The sequence below is a fragment of the Anser anser genome, assembly GCF_964211835.1.
Source record: "Anser anser genome assembly, chromosome: W".
Lineage (NCBI taxonomy): Eukaryota > Metazoa > Chordata > Aves > Anseriformes > Anatidae > Anser > Anser anser.
In genome coordinates this window covers 7,766,515-7,781,950 of record NC_139731.1, presented here as the reverse complement: position 1 = coordinate 7,781,950, position 15,436 = coordinate 7,766,515, and the positions used below count along the sequence as shown (strand labels likewise).

Below are 15,436 nucleotides of genomic sequence, written 5' to 3'. Positions count from 1 at the left end.
TCAAGTGGCACTGAAGCTTTTCTTTATTTTAAATGCTGTTCATTATCTACACTAATGCACGCAGCATGGGTAACAAACAAGAGGAGCTGGAAGCCATCGTGCAGCAGGCAGGCTATGACTTGGTTGCCATCACGGAAACGTGGTGGGACCACTTTCATGACTGGAGTGCTGCAATGTCTGGCTATAGGCTCTTCAGAAGGGACAGGCAGCACAGAAGGGGTGGTGGTGTGGCTCTCTATATTAGAGAGTGTTTTGATGTTGAGGAATTTGAGGCTGGGAATGATAAGGTTGAGTCCCTATGGGTTAGGATCAGAGGGAAGGCCAACAAGGCAAGCATCCTGGTGGGGGTCTGTTATATACCGCCGAACCAGGATGAGGAGACGGATGAGGAGTTCTACAGGCAGCTGGCAGAAGCCGCGAAATCGTCAGCGCTTGTTCTCGTGGGGGACTTCAACTTCCCAGACATATCCTGGAAGCACAACACAGCCCAGAGAAAGCAGTCTAGGAGGTTTCTGGAGAGCATGGAAGATAGCTTCCTGACGCAGCTGGTTAGAGAGCCTACCAGGGGAGGTGCCCCGCTAGACCTTCTGTTCACAAACAGTGACGGACTGGTGGGAGATGTGGTGGTCAGGAGCTGTCTTGGGCAGAGTGACCACGAAATGGTAGAGTTCTCTGTTCTTGGCGAAGTCAGGAGGGGGACCAGTAAAACCGCTGTCTTGGACTTCTGGAGGGCTGACTTTGAGCTGTTCAGGACACTGGTTGGCAGAGTCCCTTGGGAGGAGGTTCTGAAGGGCAGATGAGTCCAGGAAGGCTGGGCACTCTTCAAGAAGGAAATCTTAATGGCTCAGGAGTGGTCTGTCCCCACGTGCCCAAAGACAAGCTGGCATGGAAGAAGACTGGCCTGGCTCAACAGAGAGTTGTGGCTTGAGCTTAGGAGAAAAAAGAGGGTTTATGACCGTTGGAAAAGAGGGCGGGCCACTCAGGAGGACTATAAGGATGTTGCGAGGCTGTGCAGGGACAAAATTAGAAAGGCCAAAGCTCATCTGGAGCTCAATCTGGCTACTGCTGTTAAAGATAAAAGAAAATGTTTTTATGAATCCATAAACACGAAAAGGAGGACTAAGGAGAATCTCCATCCTTTACTGGATGCGGGGGTAAACTTAGTGACAAGAGATGAGGAAAAGGCTGAGGTGCTTAATGCCTTCTTTGCCCCAGTCTTTAGCGGCAAGACCGGTTGTTCTCTGGATACCCAGTACCCTGAGCTGGTGGAAGGGGAGGGGGAGCAGGATGTGGCCCTCATAATCCACAAGGAAATGGTTGGCGACCTGCTACAGCACTTGGATGTACGCAAGTCGATGGGGCCGGATGGGATCCACCCGAGGGTACTGAGAGAACTGGCGGAAGAGCTGACCAAGCTGCTTTCCATCATTTATCGGCAGTCCTGGCTATCAGGGGAGGTCCCAGTCGACTGGCGGCTAGCAAACGTGATGCCCATCTACAAGAAGGGCCGAAAGGTATACCCGAGGAACTATAGGCCTGTTAGTTTGACATCAGTGCCAGGGAAGCTCATGGAGCAGATTATCTTGAGTGTCATCACGTGGCACTTGCAGGGCAAGCAGGCAATCAGGCCCAGTCAGCATGGGTTTATGAAAGGCAGGTCCTGCTTGATGAACCTGATCTCCTTCTATGACCAAGTGACACGCTTAGTGGATGAGGGAAAGGCTGTGGATGTGGTCTACCTTGACTTCAGTAAGGCTTTTGACACCGTTTCCCACAGCATTCTCCTCAAGAAACTGGCTGCTCATGGCTTGGACTGGCGTACGCTTTGTTGGGTTAAAAACTGGCTGGATGGCCGGGCCCAAAGAGTCGTGGTGAATGGAGTCAAATCCAGTTGGAGGCCGGTCACTAGTGGAGTCCCCCAGGGCTCAGCACTAGGGCCAGTCCTCTTTAACATCTTTATCAATGACCTGGATGAGGGGATCGAGTGCACCCTCAGTAAGTTTGCAGATGACACCAAGTTAGGTGCGTGTGTCGATCTGCTCGAGGGTAGGAAGGCTCTGCAGGAGGATCTGGATAGGCTGGACCGATGGGCTGAGGCCAACCGTATGAAGTTCAACAAGGCCAAGTGCCGGGTCCTGCACATGGTGCACAACAACCCCAAGCAGAGCTACAGGCTGGGAGATGAGTGGTTGGAAAGCTGCCTGGCAGAGAAGGACCTGGGAGTACTGGTTGATAGTCGGCTGAATATGAGCCAGCAGTGTGCTCAGGTGGCCAAGAAGGCCAACAGCATCCTGGCTTGTATAAGAAGCAGTGTGGCCAGCAGGTCGAGGGAAGTGATTGTCCCCCTTTTACTTGGCTCTGGTGAGGCCTTACCTCGAGTACTGTGTTCAGTTTTGGGCCCCTCACTACAGGAAGGACATGGAGGTGCTCGAGCGAGTCCAGAGAAGGGCGACGAAGCTGGTGAGGGGTCTGGAGAACAAGTCTTATGAGGAGCGGCTGAGGGAGCTGGGGTTGTTCAGCCTGGAGAAGAGGAGGCTCAGGGGCGACCTTATCGCTCTCTATAGGTACCTTAAAGGAGGCTGTAGCGAGGTGGGGGTTGGTCTATTCTCCCATGTGCCCGGTGATAGGACGAGGAGGAATGGGCTAAAGTTGCCCTAGGGGAGGTTTAGGTTGGATATTAGGAAGAACTTCTTTACTGAAAGGGTTGTTAGGCATTGGAATGGGCTGCCCAGGGAAGTGGTTGAGTCACCATCCCTGGAGGTCTTTAAAAGACATTTAGATGTAGCCCTTAGTGATATGGTTTAGTGAAGGACTTGTTAGTGTTAGGGCAGAGGTTGGACTAGGTGATCCTGGAGGTCTCTTCCAACCTAGACGATTCTGTGATTCATGTTAAGTAATTTACTTGGCGTATGAATTTCCTTTATGGGTAGTTTTCCCTTTTCTTTTGCATGCTTGGTGACTGCTTTGTATTTTCATTAATGATTTGGTAACAGTAAGTCCACAGATCTTTGTACGTCTGTATGTTTATATATATTTTTTAATTGCATATACTGTGGCTTTTATGAATACAGAGGTATCTGCTGCTTATGATTAATACTGCATTTGTGTCTTTCTGTTTAAAAAGACTATGTTGAAGTCCATTTTCTTCTCCATACTTTTCTTGGTGCTAATAGAAATCTGTTTCCCAATATTTAGGTAATAAGTCCTGAGAAATACGATATCAAGTGTGCAGTCCCAGAAGCAGCAATAGTTTTAAATTCATGTGTGGAACCCAAAATGCAAGTTACTATCATGCTGACATCTCCAGTCATTCGGGAGGAGAACATGAGGGATGGAGGTTGGGAAGTTGTTGATGATGTTACTTCTTTCTTATGTATTTTATATGCTTATCTATTCTACTTAAGATGGCATTAAGGTCCTGGAAGGTAACATGCTGGCACAACTAATACCGATTGAAACCTTGTTTTTCAACAACCAGTCTCAGTAGTCAACAGTTGGTTAAAAATAAGTGCTTATATGTTGCATTTATTTAACTTTTTTGAAATTGTAACTTTATGTCCAACCTCAGCTTTCTGGAAAAGGTACAAACTTGACTATTTTTTCCCCTCTTATAAAATTACTTAAAAACTAGGTATTTTACAGCAAATGGCTATAAACTGGCTTTGTAGAGCAGTCTTGCCCTAAGATAAAGATTGTATCCTTTTAGAAAATCAAATCATATGGTCTTGGATTTAAACTGGATCAGTATTACCATCACTTACACGTTCCATTTATCAGTACCACTTAAAATACACTCGTGTAATAATTTTGATGGTAATGGTGCTTCTAACCTTAAAAGACAGTGTGATTTTTTTCCAGCTCTCTGAGGTTGCTTTTTGGTCTGGAGTGCTTTTTGAGTATATTTAAGCTCCTGGCATTACAATCAGTCTTCTATCCAACTGGCGAACCCAGACTAGTACAGTAAGAAATGGCTTTGTCATTGAGCTGAAGCAGAAGGTGGAGCTTATAAATCAATTTACATTTCTGAAGTCCACAGTTTCTCTGGTGCCAGCAGTGTTGCTTTAGGGGCTGTTCTGTAACACTTTCAAAGCTTCAGAAGCTTTTAAGCCAACAAGCATGATTAATGTCTGAAGTACATTGGTTCTTTTTGTTTACGGGTCAGATAAAATTAACTTTTGTTTCCTTTTAATCCTGTATTTTCATGGTTGAAAGACATCATGGCAAACAGAGTTCTGGTGTATGACAATGAACCTACAAATAGGAAATCAGGTTATCTTAACGTTTTTCATGCAGGTTTAAAAAAAATGTGTTTATGTATGCATGTGCTTGTGTATATACATATTTATATAAGCCACAGCTTTTTATTTCATCTCATCATTACATGTCCTCTAAAATACTTGAGGTTTTATACTGCATTACTAAATGTTCTGTAGCTGTGACTAGTGCATCAAAAGCAAACTGTGTTAACAGAGTCATCCTATGTAATCAGAATAAATTCAAGATGCATTCTGTAGTTTGGATGACTTCTGAAGAGTATTTGAGTACTTTGTACATGATTTTTAAGCTGCGCGCATCATACCTAGCTATAAATGCTTTGTACATTTACTGTCACACCCAACCAATACTACTTGGTTTTTGGCAATCTTAAGTGTTACACGACTCTTGGTTTGTTTGTGCTGAATCAGACTTCGTATATTGCTTAAGTCCATAAAGAATACTTTCACTTAAAACCTTTGATTATTAAATTAGATTTTTTTTATTAGATTATTAAATTAGATTAATCATTAAAAGAAGTTAACCTGAAAATGTTAATTTCTTAGTGTACTGTGCAAAAGTGCAGTATTGATTCCTGCCACAATTTCAATTGAATTGTTTTATCTAAAATTTTATGATGTGGACTAAAAATAAATTTCAAATGCCTACAGTTAATCCCTTAATTTATGCCTCCTAAAGGAAACAAATATGGTTTTTTTGTCTGACCCACACTTGAGTTAAAATGATCGTTATGAGTTTATTCACTGCTGAATACAGTACTGCCTCTAGGCAAGCCAAATCATTAGATTTCTCTTCAAGACACTGAGCAGTGTAAAATGGATCTGCAGTAAAGTTTGCTCTTGAAACGAGAAAATACAAGACTCAATTGCAAATTATTGCAGCAAAGATGGCCTTATTATGAAGACTGCTTCTTATTTGCTGTAGAGTTAACAAGTATATGTGTGTGTGTTTTTTCTTGCTGCAGCTTCTCATGCTCTGTGTCTTACAATGGTTTAAAGTTTTCATTTTTTTTTTAGCTCGCTTGGGGAACTAGTTCAGGTGATAAGGAAGGCTTTACCAGAAGAACCAGTTTGAATAAAGATGAGACTGAGACTTGCACGTGGAGTAGAATTGTGTTTGATGTGTAATAATCCAATTATATGATAAAAGGATAAAAAAAAAAACACGAATAGTGTGAAATAAAATTGTTAACCGCATAGCTACTGTTCCTTACAGTGTTGTGCATTTGACAGTTTCCCAAATCTGATATGTTCAAAGTGATCTAACCCCTGCTGTGGAATCTTTCCTTCAGCAAACAAAGTGTACATATTTATAAACGCATATGTGTGCGCATGTGTTTTTTCTATCCTTAGCTAACAGCCCTGGTCCAAAGCCTTCTAGCAGAGGGACTTGATTCCTGTCAGGGGTTGCTGCCAAGACATCGGAAGGATTTTTGACCAAGGTTTTCTAAAGCTCAGTGTCACACCTGCCATACTTTATAAAGGAGGGGGGTTTGGATGCATAGTCCTAGCATCTCCTGTTTCTTTGTGTTTGGCTTTTTTTTTTCCTTTTAATCTTTGCCTTTCTCTTAGAATTAAGCAGTGTTCACACTAGTTTTGAAATAGTTGACTGGGTAATATGTATTTTGCATAATAAAACTTACCAAAATTAATATACCTGTTAACTTTTAATGAAGAAGTAGTGTGGACACAGCATGTATAACTGAAGATTAACCCCTTATATTTAGGCTAGTAATAAATATGTAGGGTGAGAATTCATGATTGTGTTTTGTAGATTAATTCAGTTTTGTTTTTTAGCTTTAACAGGGTGGTAGGTTAGGAGTCTGAACTTAGTTAAATAGTCTTTAAGGGGTTAATCCTAAAATGTAAAACAGATGCAAAAATCCACAGAATAAATATTACAAGAGTTCCCTTATTTTTTTTTTCAGTCAATATATTCTCTGTTCAGTAGGTGCCTTGGCAACTTGTGACTTTTCAGTCTTTTTTAGTTTCAAGGGTATTCATATGATTTCTATTAGTAGTAGTACACTTTAGATTGACGTTTCCAGCACTAAGTGCACTTCTGTGTGCTTGCAATGTAGTAGTTTTTAGTAAAATTATTTTCCAAATTGAAGTTTTTGAGACCCAGAAGTCAAGTAATCAAAGATTTAAATTATATAGTGAATTATTGTGATAAAAATTTGCAGTGCACCTATCTTGTATTGGTTTGTGTTGACTTCTTTTTGTTGTTCCTTTTTTTTTGTTTGGAGTTTTTTGATTTTGTTTTAAATGAACCACTTTAAATGTCTTCATTTGCTCTGTAAATGCTTTGTTAGTTTCTTCTTTCCACTTTAACATATGGTCCATAAGTCTGAGTATCTTTGAGAGAAGATAACCATGTTCTTTGCAACTTGGTTCTTATTTTGAAATCCTTCTCTTTTTAACCCTGTGCAGAGCAATAAGAATATCATATAAAAATGCCTAAATCTAGTACCTTAGATTAAATTCAGTTATAATACTGGAAAATTGTAGCACCGTGCTCATTTACAGCTTTTTTGCTCTCAGTATAGTAAAGTATCCTACTGTTCATTATATATTTGTATATAAGTATATGGCAGCTTCAGAGCTGTCTCTGCAGCATCCCTAAAATTTTCTCCATGTTGGCCTGTTTCATAAGTCTCTCTGTTTTTTTTAATTTGGTTCTCTGACTTAACCTAAATTTGTATCTTGCTGCAATAAACCATATAGTTTCACACAGTCAATTGCTGTGAAATAAGTACCATTGAGAGGTGGCTTTCCATTTTTTCTTATCTGGTATATTACCAGTCATGCTACCGTTTTTTTGTGTTACTAGTCACAATAACCATTTTCATAAATAATAAAATAAAGATATGTTAAAGCTGATTACTGCATCATATCCTTATAATTTTAAGTAACCTGAAAATACCATTTCAGATTGTTCAGTGGTTCCTGTTTTGTTGTTGATTAAACCAATTCTAAAATGATCTTGTGGTCTATTCTATTTAGCTAACAAAGCAGTCAGCTTGGTAACTTAATTAAATCATTTTCTGAATATTTAATATATGAGATCTTCTATATTTTCTTTCAGACATTCTGCTTTTGTTTTTTATACTATTCCTTGCTTTTCTTTTTCCTGCTGAATCTTAAGTAAAGCAGTCCCCTTTCAGATCTTTCTTTACATCCAAAGTTATATTGGAGCACATATATTATGGGTTGAGGAATTTGGCTAAGAGGGGATACTAGAAGGTAGTGGAACTCAGTAATATTGAAGAGCATTTCAGATTCCTTTAATTAGCTTTTAAAGCAAAATCATTGCATTCTAAGGTTAAGGTATAATAAAAATAACATAATTACTAAGCATCTAGTGCTTTTGAGATTTGTTATACTTCTTTTGAGGACTAGGTCCCAAATAACAGGTAGCAGTTAAAATATGCAAGAAACTAAGATTTAATATTACTACTTGGTTAAAGTGGATTTTTGTGTTCCTTCTGTCTTGTGTTCTCTGTGCTGGTGCACTGTGTCCAACCATCCTTCCTTCCCTATTTAATTTTAGGGGATATGTATTTTTCCAGTGGTAGCTTAAATAAAGAAGCACTAAGCATTGCATTATCTGCAACGCATTTGAAAATAACCTGAGAGCTAAATAAAGTTTATTATGCTCTTGATCTTCATGCTGGGTTGGTACCCTAATCCTAATTGAATACCTTGTATGGAACATTTTCACCTGTTGTTCAAAGGTTTAAACTTCAAATGGCATGTGTGACATTGAAGCTACTTTCAGGAACTGTCTTGCTCACCTGGTCAAACACCCATTCCTCACTGCATTTTGCCAATTCAATCCATTTTAGATGTAACCTCGGGTATGGTGAAAGACCCACCGGACGTCTTGGACAGGCAAAAATGCCTTGACGCTCTGGCTGCTCTACGCCACGCTAAGTGGTTCCAGGTTTGGAACGTCATTTTACTTTCTTCTTGTAGCCTTATGAGAGATTAGTTCAGTTGCAACATAAATGTTTAATTGTGTGAAAACACTCAGCGTTGTTCATGCTACTAATACTTATTATTTTTCTGGTCCCTAAATTTAAATGTAGAAAGTTGAGTATGGAGGAACTGCTTTATGCAGTTAATTGCTCATTTGACATGATTTTTTTTTTCTGGTCATTGAGAAGGCGATGTTGAAAGTTTGACTCGCTTGGGGTGATCATATGTTGTATATTTGTTATATATTCCATAAGGCTGCAGAGTAACTTTGCTTTAAATGATGGAATATGTGTTTAAAGCTTTGTGTTTAGATTTAAGACTTTTTTTCCTATTTCTTTAAGTGCATTAAGTGTAGGGAATGAAAGGTGAGAAGCAACTGTTTGGCTTAGTGACTTTGCATTCTGGCAAAGGCACGATAAAGAAACCAAACAGATTTCCTTGACCTTTCAGTCTCTATACCTATTTCTTAGACCTTTAGTTCATCCTTTTTATTTCTAATATAGAAAGATACTGTATTTATTGTTATAAGTGAACATAGGTCAAAGTGTACAGGGGATCAAGAAATGTTATTCTTGTATAACCTGTGCACTTTGACTTTTACAACCTTAAATTACTAACCCTGTATAAAATACTGCTGTAAATGGCAGCTCACGGAATAAACTTGTAGAATGATTTGTATCAATCTTGTATCTGAGCTTCCATTGAACAGTGGTGTTTTAGTCTTTCAACAAGGCCTATTTGCTGTAGGTGCTGGGATTGATTAATTTGATTTTGTATTGCTCTCAAGGCTAGAGCTAATGGTCTGCAGTCCTGTGTGATTATCATACGTATTCTTCGTGACCTCTGTCAGCGTGTTCCAACTTGGTCTGATTTTCCAAGCTGGGTGAGTAATGCTCTTTTTGAATAAGTCTTTTCAATACATGTGGTACTACAAGTAGGGCACTGGAAAGTGTTACTGCAGTTAAATGTAGACTTTTTCAAGAAGTAATATGCTTTCTGTGCTTGTATTTACAGGTAAAGTAGAGAGTCTCTCTAAAAACTTAATTTTCTGAAATTTAGTCATTTGGAGCTGGATTTTTTTTTCCAAAAGAATTTTCTTGTTCTTTTGAGTTCTTTGTGCTTAGCATCCTTATTCTAGATTTTAGGTGTTGCTTTTTTAACTGTACATAAAGAAATATTTTTTTTTACCACCTACTGGTGGTTAGAAATTCCTTGGGTTTTACTGAAATTGATTTAAAGTGATGTCAGCTGTGCCCAGATACCTCCGTGATAACAAAAAGGTTACTTAAAGTAAAAGAACAAATCACAGTAATTCCTGTGATTGTTAATGTGACCCTTCTGTGAGATGAAATACCACAGTACTAGTCAGTGGATGTGTCAAAATTAGTATCTTTAATCAGTGTCACTTAGAAAAAGATCTCTAGGTTCAACCCGTTTACTTCTGATAATTCCTGCAGCTGAGCATTCTTCAAACATTCCTTTTGCATTGACTGTTTTAAAAGATGCTCTTCAGGAATGTAATTTGTTTTCCAATCTGTGGACCAGCCAAAATTAGTCTGAAAGAAAATTTCAGAAATGTGTGTAGATAAACTGACCGTTTTGTTTCACAAACCAAATCCTGTTGCACTATGCTGCTTCCCAGTGTAAACTTTTTGGTTTTGACAAGAAGAGCACTAAGTTGGCATTCTTTGAATGAGAAATGTGTTAGGCTTGCAGATGATTTTATTAAATTAGTTCTGATAATATTGATTATTTCTGGAAAAATGTAGAAAGTTATATACGTTTTTAAAGTATTAATAGTAATATATATCCTGCCAGTTTCTGTGCTACATTTCTGAAAGATGCACTGTATAAATAAAGCTTAAAAGAAGCTAGAAAAGTGTGTAACTGTCCTCTTAATTATCACTGTGATGCTGAGTTGCCAAAGAATAAAAACTGGAGTGCTTGCAGGAAAGCACCCTTATAACTCTTGCAACACACATGAAGATGAAGAACAAAGAACGTTGTTTCTTCTTTGTCACATTGTCTGTTCTAAGGCACATCTGAAAGGGAATAGAGGTGTGTGTCAAGTCTAGCTGCATCTTGGCTCTCTACAAGAGTGCTCTCTGGTTTGCTGAATTGATTTTTGCCAATGCTGGAATGCATTGTCAGTGACATGGATCAGCACTGAAGTCTGTGTAGTCAGTTGTTCTTCTGGTCTATTGGCAAAGTCTTACTTGACAAAAGCAGTGACAGAATGAAAATTTGTGATTTGAAATATCTGTAATTTCTGCTAGTCACAGGTGGAATTTCAGATAGAAGAAACAGACTTTTCTGAATATAGAACTTCTCTTGACCTGTATGCTAGAAGCCTGTCACAAGCCAAGGAGCTTTTCAAAAAGAGCCTAAGTGTTTTTAATAGTAGAAAATAGTAGGAAGTTTAAACACAATTAGTAGTGCCCTCCCTATATACCTAAAAATAAAAACTAAATTGGAAGAATTTTGTCAATTTCCTACAAGTTGGAAGTAATGATTATTCAAGGTTGATTTTTCTGACATGAAATCCAGCCTTTCATGCACACAAACACCAGGTCATTGTCCTGGGCTAGGAATGAGCACCCTTAATGAAGAATTGTAATCAACACTGCCTATAGTTACTGCATGCATCAGAATAGGCATTTACTCTTAGTGAAAATAAAAGGCAACGTTTGAAAAAGTGGGGGGTGAAGGGGGAAAAAAGACATTGTTTGAAAATGAAACTTGCAAATGAAGTGGTAGTGAAACATCTTAATGCTGAAACAGCTAAGGAAAGCTATTCCTTACTGTTGCAAATCTTTTTTACAGTCTATTGAAAAAATGTCTAATAAAAGGAAACAATGGAAATAGTCACAGAGGAAAAAACAGTATTTAAAATATATCTTTTTAAACCGTCGTTTAAAATTTTTTGGTGTATACATTTTTGAAAATCTGTTGATTGATAAGATTTTTTACACTTGTTTATCATCTGAGTTAGTGTTAGGCTACATCCAGGAAAAAAAAGAAGTGAGCTTCAGTTTTGTTAATCTGAGGAACTAGTAATCATTTAGACTAAACTTCAAACAAAAGACCATTATATTTTTGATGATTTGAGTTTGTGTTCTTATAGAAAAAACAATATATTTTTTGTCATATACTTTTACTCTTATTAGATACACTGTGTGCTGTTTATTCATCTGACTGCCAGGTTTAGATAACCCATCATTTTTCATGCGTTCCCAAAAAATTGTTGGACAAATTGGCTACCTGCATATGTACAGTTACTAATGTATAAATTTCTAATAAATAAATAAAATAAAAATAATAATTTAAAAAAAAAAAAAAAACTTTGGGGCAATCTGGGATGAGAAGCGGCATGTCTGTATTGGTACCCAGTGTTAATCTTGCACCAGCCTTTTTTTATTCACTTTTACAAAATACGCCTTTTTTTTTTTTTTCCATTTTAACTGAAATTGTTCTGTGATTTTCTTCAAAATTTCTATGTCAAAAGTTGTTGAGTGAACCTAATGAGGTTCAACAAGGCCAAGTGCAAGGTGCTGCACCTGGGTCAGGGCAATCCCAGACATGAGTACAGACTGGGAGAAGAACTCATTGAGAGCAGCCCTGCAGAGGAGGACTTGGGAATTCTGGTGGATGAAAGGCTTGACATGAGCCAGCAGTGCATGCTTGCAGCCCAGAAGGCCAACTGTATCCTGGGCTGCATCAACAGAGGAGTGGACAGCAGGTCGAGGGAGGTGATTGTCCCTCTCTTCTCTACCCTTGTGAGGCCCCACTTGGAGTACTGCATCCAGGTCTGGAGCCCCCATCACAAGAAGGATGTTGATCTGTTAGAACAGGTCCAGAGGAGGGCCACAAAGATGATCAGAGGGCTGTATCACCTCTCCTATGAAGAAAGGCTGAGAGGGCTGGGGCTGTTCAGCCTACAGAAGAGAAGGCTCCAGGGTGACCTCATTGAAACCTTTCAGTACTTGAAGGGGGCTTATAAAAAAGATGGAGAGTGACTCTTTGCTCAGTCAGATAATGACAGGACGAGGGGGAATGGTTTTAAACAAAAAGAGGGGAGATTTACATTAGAGGTTAGGAGGAAATTCTTCACTCAGAGAGTGGTGAGGCACTGGAACAGGCTACCCAGAGGTTGTGGATGCCCCATCCCTGGAGGTGTTCAAGACCAGGTTGGATGAGGCCCTGGGCAACCTGGTCTTAGTGGGTGGCATCCGTGCCTATGGCAGGGGGGTTGGAACTAGATGGTCTTTAAGGTCCTTTCCAACCCAAACCATTCTATGAAAAGTTCTGTATTGAACAACAGTAGTGTTTTTTTTCTGTTTCAATCAGTCTTCTGAATTAACTGGATTTTGTTATTGTTGTTACAGGCTATGGAGTTGCTTGTGGAAAAAGCAATCAGCAGTGCTACTGGACCACAGAGTCCTGGGGATGCACTTAGAAGAGTTTTTGAGTGTATATCTTCAGGAATCATCCTTAAAGGCAAGTTGAATTTGATCAATGTACTTATGCTGAAGTAATATAAAATATATAGTCTTGGTCAAAATAAGGTAGAGATGTTCTACTAATTAGCCTAACCATTCTAGGTGGTCCTGGCCTTCTGGACCCTTGTGAGAAAGATCCTTTTGATACACTTGCTGTAATGACAGATCAGCAACGAGAAGATATTACTTCAAGTGCACAGGTAAGGGAAAGTATGTGTAACATAACTAAAGTTGAAGACATTTGTGGGTTTTTTTTTGAATGAGGCTATATGGATATGAATTTTCCTTTCTTATAAGAACAAAGTCTATTTTTTTAGATGATAAGCCTTAAGCTAGGCAATGAAAATGTCACAGGAGAGGATGCGGAGCAGTGTTATGTTTTGCACTGAAATAAATGTGACAAGTTTGGAACATTCCTTTCTATATATATCCATAAGGATGCTCTGTCTACAGTAGTATTCTATTAGATTTAAAATGTTGTTGGAACTTAAGATCATACAAATAAATTTGTTTAAATTTAAATATTTATTGTTTCTGTTCATAGTATTGATCACTCATGCTTGCAGCTGAATAGCTCACTGTCTCTACATGTTCATTTGATTCTTTTGCCAAAGATTACTAGCATGTAATGGGATGTGTGAAAAGCCTTGGCTGCTTCAGTTGCAAGTCCAGCAGTTAAAACATATTATTTTGAAGCTGAGATGCTGGACTTTGTACAGAGATAGCAAATGTAACCTGCATATATTACTGTGTTGATGTTGTGGGAAGGAAGAGGATGGATAGTAAGAGCTAAGGATGATATCTTACACCACTTCTCTGTTGTTTGACAAAATACTCAAAATTGACATTTGTTTCTAACTGAAATATCTTCTTTCTACCCTTTTTGTAGTTTGCATTGAGACTCCTTGCATTCCGTCAAATACACAAAGTTTTAGGAATGGATCCATTACCACAGATGAATCAACGCTTCAACATCCATAACAATCGTAAAAGGAGAAGGGACAGTGATGGGGTTGATGGATTTGAAGCAGAGGGGAAAAAAGACAAAAAAGATTATGATAACTTTTAAAAAAAAAAAGTTTTTCATTTATGCTAAGATTGAAGGTGATAAAAAGTCCATTTGTTGCCTTGCTTTTACTTCATAATAATATCTGTTTAAAACATCCAAAACCAACTTGGGAATTAGAACAACCTAGCTTTTCTGTGAGATTCTGAACATTGTAATGGATGTGCTGTATCAGACAAATTATGGATGGAAAGACTACAAATGGAAACTGTCATTGGGGGGAAAATAGTTTGATTTTTTTCCCCCTCATTGCGTTTCCTTTAAATGTATTGCTAACTTCAGTAACTTTTCTTCTTTTTTGACCTTTTTTATTAACAAGTGTTTTGTCTTATCTTGACTGTATTTAATGCAGCATTTGTGCTTCTGTTGCTATGTGTATTTTGACATTTTATTTAGAAGGTTTTTTTGTTTGCCCTTGACACTAGTTGTATAAGTTACTTTGTGTTAGATAGTATAAACTGTTCCCCTCCCAATTAATATTTTACAGAACTTTTTTTTTGTAAAGTGAGACTGCAGGATTATGCTTTTTTTCCCTAAATGTGAAGGGGTTACAACAGAATTAGCCTGCCATTTGAGTGCTCAGAATTAAATGTTTTTGCCAATCTTGTGGCATTTGTCATCTTAGTGAGATATAACAGTTTAATTAAAACAAATTTGTGTTAATCTAATCAAGTTTGCTGTTAGTTGTGCATTAGCAATATAAAAGCTAATATATACAGTATGGTCTTGCAACAGTTTTAAAGCAGCTACATAATTGATCAAAGTTTAGCATGATTTTGTTTTTAATAGAAGGGCTTTTAAAACTATCATTTTAGGTTAAATGCGTAGTTCTTTGTATGATAGACTTTGTGACATAGCAAGGCCAAAAAATAACTTTCTGAATTTCTTAACATATAAGCAGAAACGGGCATTTCCTATTTGGACAAAGTCATTCTTTTCAAACAGCTTTGTCAATATAATATTAATGCTTCTTAGACCTTAAAAATAGATGTTTGTCATATCAGTGCCTGTAAGGTTATTCCTTATAGCTATTCCTGTATAAAATTTCTGTGACTTTTTTTCAATAAATCAAAATTTAAAAGTGAAGTATTACTAAGAGAAGGTTATCAAAGAAAAAAAAAAAAAATATTTGATGTGGCCATAGTGTATGCTTATGTCTCTTTCAAAAAGCTAAATATAGCAGTGGTGTAAGTAAAGTTACATCATACTGTTGATGTATGCTCTGGTACGCAGATGTGATTTATTGTAACAGCACTAAAGTGGAACACTCAAAAGCTAAAATTTATTAAATGACTTAAATTCATTATGCACTAGAAACTGAAGTTTCACTTATTCTGTTCGATGTGTATTACGCTTTGTTGCAAACCCATAGATAACATAGACTAACGTTCTGGTATCTACTTAATCACTGGCTGTATGAGAGCATCAGACATCACAAAGATCATTTGTCATTTCACAGAATTGTAGGGATTGTAATTGACCTAAAGAGATCATCGGGTCCAACCCCCCTGCCAAACCATTTCTGATACCATTTATTAAAAACTTCTGTTCCCGTTTGTGGTATAATTTATCTTTGACCTTTTTAATAAAATAAGTTTTGGAGTAGGGGGGATACT

General features: G+C 38.1%; 1 protein-coding gene across 6 annotated transcripts in view; it reads left to right on the top strand.

Annotated features, from left to right (window-relative positions):
• The window catches only part of LOC310888627 (zinc finger RNA-binding protein-like), a 46,523-nt gene extending 31,386 nt beyond the window's left edge, over positions 1–15,137 (top strand). For 4 of the 6 annotated variants that reach the window (XM_083815518.1, XM_083815517.1, XM_083815520.1 and 1 more), the window contains exons 15-20: positions 3,196–3,337; positions 8,123–8,220; positions 9,043–9,138; positions 12,641–12,752; positions 12,857–12,954; positions 13,644–15,137. In XM_083815518.1, the coding sequence (XP_083671644.1) occupies positions 3,196–3,337; positions 8,123–8,220; positions 9,043–9,138; positions 12,641–12,752; positions 12,857–12,954; positions 13,644–13,823 (726 nt within the window). In that variant the 3' untranslated portion in view covers positions 13,824–15,137. Of the gene's footprint in view, positions 1–3,195; positions 3,338–8,122; positions 8,221–9,042; positions 9,139–12,640; positions 12,753–12,856; positions 12,955–13,643 lie in introns of those variants that run through there. The other 2 variants (XR_014575975.1, XR_014575976.1) reach the window with 2 other exon arrangements.
• The last annotated feature ends 299 nt before the right edge of the window (positions 15,138–15,436 follow it).